Source organism: Salvelinus sp. IW2-2015, unplaced genomic scaffold (assembly GCF_002910315.2).
Source record: "Salvelinus sp. IW2-2015 unplaced genomic scaffold, ASM291031v2 Un_scaffold2977, whole genome shotgun sequence".
Lineage (NCBI taxonomy): Eukaryota > Metazoa > Chordata > Actinopteri > Salmoniformes > Salmonidae > Salvelinus > Salvelinus sp. IW2-2015.
The window spans coordinates 21254-26127 of record NW_019944272.1 but is presented as its reverse complement, the minus strand read 5'-3'; the positions used below and the strand labels follow the sequence as shown (position 1 = coordinate 26127).

General features: G+C 52.1%; 1 protein-coding gene across 1 annotated transcript in view; it reads right to left on the bottom strand.

Annotated features, from left to right (window-relative positions):
- LOC112075090 (zinc finger FYVE domain-containing protein 26-like) overlaps nt 1-4874 on the bottom strand; it is a gene marked incomplete at its 5' end in the record, with an annotated part of 75843 nt that overhangs the window by 49722 nt on the left and 21247 nt on the right. The window contains 3 exon segments of the mRNA XM_070440759.1: nt 748-1451; nt 1798-1922; nt 4452-4573. Coding sequence (XP_070296860.1) covers nt 748-1451; nt 1798-1922; nt 4452-4573 — 951 coding nt within the window.

Genomic DNA, 4874 nt, shown 5'->3' with positions numbered 1-4874 from the left:
AGCCGCTGGCTAACGTTCTGCTAGCCAGCCGCTGGCTAACGTTCTGCTAGCCAGCCGCTGGCTAACGTTCTGCTAGCCAGCCGCTGGCTAACGTTCTGCTAGCCAGCCGCTGGCTAACGTACATGCATTGAACTGCATCCATCTATTCTGCCAACAACGCCTTAGTGTACATCATGGAATGTGGAGTCAAAATATAACCTATTTTTAAAACCTCTTATAAAGAATAAACTTGGAATTTGATATTTTTTGACTGATATTAATGATTGTCTGTTGCATATCTGCAAAGTAGTTAAAACGCTGTCAAGTTCACTTTAAGCAGGGAGTCATGCGGAGAATAGGATCTCTATCGCGGATGAGCCCTGCATGAAGACATCAATAAACAATAATTACACTGTACATATCTATATACACCCATCAAATTACACAATACATATCTACGGTGGGGCAAAAAAGTATTTAGTCAGCCACCAATTGTGCAAGTTCTCCCACTTAAAAAGATGAGAGAGGCCTGTAATTTTCATCATAGGTACACTTCAACTATGACAGACAAAATGAGAAAAAACATTCCAGAAAATCACATTGTAGGATTTTTAATGAATTTATTTGCAAATTATGGTGGAAAATAAGTATTTGGTCAATAACAAAAGTTTCTCAATACTTTGTTATATACCCTTTGTTTAGTGGCTGACTAAATACTTTTTTACCCCACTGTATATACACAATACCTTAAACATAAAACTATCTTACCTCCACCACTGGCTCCATCCTCCCCAGCCCCCAGCGAAGTACCCAGGACAGGCTGAACCATGGCCCCCAGGTAGGCCCTCAGGATGGGGAAGTCTCTAAGCAGGTTTTCCCCCTCCCTGGAGATCTGCTCCCCGTCCAGCACGCACTCTTTACGCCCCCCGCCCCGGAACACCAGCCAACCGGACGGCTGTACCCGGGCAGCACCTCTTGGACTGACACTTAGACACGCAAGGGTGGCCAGGAGAGGGGAGCGGGCTTTGAGGAAGGACAGGGCTGATGGTGTGAGGAGAAAAGAGGAGGAAGAGGAAGATGGTCGTGAAGGTGAAAGAGAAGAGGACAAGATGAGGATGGGAGGTGTAGTTGCTCGGAGGTCCTCCATCGAGGGCGAGCCTTCAGATTCAGAGCTGGGGGAATAGGACTGAGGCTCAGTGATGCCCAGCATTGACATGTGTTCCTGGGTCTGTAGTTGTAGCAGAGCTGCCAGGCTGGCAGTCCTAAACACCCCTTCCCCGGTCTGTCCTTGCCCCTGACCGCCCTCTCCCCCAGAACCAGCCTCTCCCCCGGTACCAGCCTCTCTCCTGGGGCTAGCTTCCCTCTCTGGTTCGGGGCACCAGTCCCACAAAGGTAGAGCCTCACAGCAGCGCTGCACAATCACCTGCTGGACACTCAGACGCAGACCCTCCTGCTGCAACAGAGACAAAACTCTAGAGCGAGAGAGAGCGAGAGAGAGCGAGAGAGAGCGAGAGAGAGCGAGAGAGAGCGAGAGAGCGAGAGAGAGCGAGAGAGGGAGAGGGAGAGAGAGAGAGAGAGAGAGAGCGAGAGAGTGAGAGGGGTAACAGGGGGAGGGACAGGATGTTAGTGGAATGGCACACACAAAATATAACAGTAGGATGTAGAATGAAATGCACTCGTTCCTATTACAACAAGAAACACAAACTCATTGTGCTGAAATCGTTTGAATTCAGTGAATGAAAGAGCATGAAATATACTTGTGCTACTGCCTCTAAACCAGGGTTCCCATGACGAGTAGAGAGGTGGGTGTGTATCTACCTGTCAGGAGACACCTGTCTATCAAACAGCAGGTGAGAGAGGAGCTGAGATGGGGCCTGGAGGAGTACCAGGAGAGGGTTGCCCAACTTCACCTCACTGCTTTGGTCTGAGAAGAGACACAGAGATTGAATACACACCGAGTGTACAAAACATTAAGAACACCTGCTCTTTCCATGACGTGGACTGACCGGGTGAATCCAGGTGAAAGCTATGATCCCTTATTGATGTCACTTGTTAAATCCACTTCAATCCATGTAGATGAAGAGGAGGAGACAGGTGGTTAAAGAAGGATTTTAAACCTTGAGACAATTGAGACATGGATAGTGTCTGTGTGCCATTCAGAGGGTGAAAGGGGAAGACAACATATTGAAGTGTCTTTTGAACAGGGTTTGGTAGTAGGTGCCAGGAACCAGTTTGTGTCAAGAACTGCAACGCTGCTGGGTTTTTCACACTCAACAGTTTCCTGTGTTTATCAAGAATGGTCCACCCACCCAAAGGACATCCAGCCAACTTGACACAACTGTGGAAAGCATTGGCATCAACATGGGCCAGCATCCCTGTGGAACGCTTTCGAAACCTCRTAGAGTCCATGTCCCAACGAACTGAGGCTGTTCTGAGAGCAAAACCGTGTGCAACTCAATATTAGAAAGGTGTACATTATTCAGTGTATATTGTATTTAAAAAGGTCACATTCACAATAAGGGAAACAACACTGTTCGCCCCAGTGCCTTTGTTATTGTTTTGTTGTCCCTGGCTAGGTTAGCACCACAGCCCTGGCCTAGGTTTAGCACCACAGGAGACCCTGGCTAGGTTAGCACCAAACAGGTTCGTTACAGGACCCTGGCTAGGTTAGGGGCTAGGGTTAGGGGCTTGTGTTAGAGGGTTAGGGGGCTAGGGTTAGGGGGCTAGGGTTAGGGGCCTAGGGTTAGGGGACTAGGGTTAGGGGGTTAGGGTTTAGGGGCCTAGGGGTTTAGGAGACTAGGTTAGGGGGCTAGGGTTAGAGGGTTAGGTGCCTAGGGTTAGGTGCCTAGGGTTAGAGGGTTAGGGTTAGGGGCCTAGGGTAAGGGGACTAGGGTTAGGGGGCTAGGGTTACAGGGTTAGGAGACTAGGGTTAGGGGGCTAGGGTTAGGGGGCTTAGGGTTAGGGGCCTAGGGTTAGGGGGCTAGGGTTAGGGCCTAGGGTTAGGGGCCTAGGGTTAGGGCCTAGGGTTAGGGGGCTAGGGGCTCTAGGGTTAGGGGGCTGGGGCCTAGGGTTAGGGGGGCTAGGGTTAGGAGACCCTAGGGTTAGGGCTAGGGTTAGGGTATAGGGTTAGGGGCTAGGGTTGGGGGCTAGGGGCCTAGGGTTAGGGGGCTAGGGCCTAGGGTTAGGGGGCTAGGGTTAGAAGGTGTAGGGTTAGTGTATAACTAAGTGTATAATGTGTTGTGTCTCTGTAGTGGATAGTCCTGCTGCTGGTGCCTCCCTAACAGCCCTGGTAGAGCAGGCCAGTCTGAAGGGTTAGGACCTAGGGTTAGGGCCTAGGGTTAGGGGCCTAGGGTTAGGGGCCTAGGGTTTAGGGGGCTAGGGTACTAGGTTAGGGGGCTAGGGTTAGGGGGCTAGGGTTAGGGGGCTAGGGGTGGTTAGGGGCTAGGGTCCTAGGGTGCTAGGTTAGAGGGTTTTAGGGATAGGGTAGGGGACTAGGGTTTAGGGGCCTAGGGTTAGGGGGCTAGGGTTAGGGGGTAGGGTTAGGGGGCTAGGGTTAGAGGGTTTAGGGGGTTAGGGGGCTAGGGTTAGGGGTTAGGGTAGGGGGCTAGGGTTAGGGGGTTTAGGGGGCTAGGGTTAGAGGGTTAGAGTTAGGGGGATAGGGTTAGGGGCCCTAGGTTAGGGGGCTAGGGTTAGGGTTAGGGTTAGGGGCTAGGGTTAGGGGTTAGGGGTTAGGGGGCTAGGTTAGAGGTTAGGGGTAGGGTTAGGGGGCTAGGGTTAGGGCCTAGGGTTAGGGGGCCTAGGGTAGATGGAGGGGCTAGGGTTAGAGGTTAGGGGGCTAGGGTTAGGGTACTAGGGTTAGGGCCAGGTTAGGGTACTAGGGTTAGGGGGCTAGGTTAGGGGCTAGGGTTAGGGGGCTAGGGGCTAGGGTTAGTGTATAACTAAGTGTAAATGTGTTGTGTCTCTGTAGTGGATAGCCTGCTGCTGGTGCCCTCCTAACAGCCCTGGTAGAGCAGGCCAGTCTGAGGGTTAGGGGCTAGGGTTAGGGGTACTAGGGTTAGGGTACTAGGGTTAGTGGGCTAGGGGTTAGGGGCTAGGGTTTAGGGGCCTAGGGTTAGAGGGTTAGGGTTAGTGTATAACTAAGTGTATAATGTGGTTGTGGGTCTCTGTAGTGGATAGTCTGCTGCGTGGTGCCCTCCTAACAGCCCTGGTAGAGCAGGCCAGTCTGAAGGGTTAGGGGCTAGGGTTAGGGTAGTAAGGTTAGGGGTAGCTAAGGGTTAGGTTGGGGCTAGGGTTAGGGGGCTAGGGTTAGGGGGCTAGGGTTAGGGGGCTAGGGTTAGCTGGGCCTAGGTTAGGAGCTAGGGTTAGGGGCCTAGGTTAGGGGCTAGGGGCCTAGGGTTAGTGTTTATAACTAAGTGTGTATAATGTGTTGTGTCTCTGTAGTGGATAGTCCTGCTGCTGGTTGCCCTCCTAACAGCCCTGGTAGAGCAGGCCAGTCTGAAGCCGTCGGAGTTGGAATCCACCCGGTCCGTTCCTCCATGAAGCAGATGCTGCGTTCCGTGGACCAGCTGTGTCCCCCGAAGCCCCAGGGCGCCCCCTGCAGGCCAGACTACATGAGGAGCTTCGTAGACTACGTCAACACGCTGGCTTCAGTGTTAATACGCAGCCTGGGATGTGAAGGTGAGTGTGTTTACCTGGTGTGGGTCAGTTGGTAGAAGCATGGCCTTGTAACGTCATGGGTTTGATTCCCGCTTGGGGCCACCCATATGAAAATGTGTGTGTGTGGTGTGTGTATGTATGTGTAGCAAAGGTACTCCAAGCGCTAGCTTTTGAATGGCAGAGACTCTCTTTAAGGGAGGACGGATCACGTGTAGTTGTGAAACGGAGGTCCCGGGTTC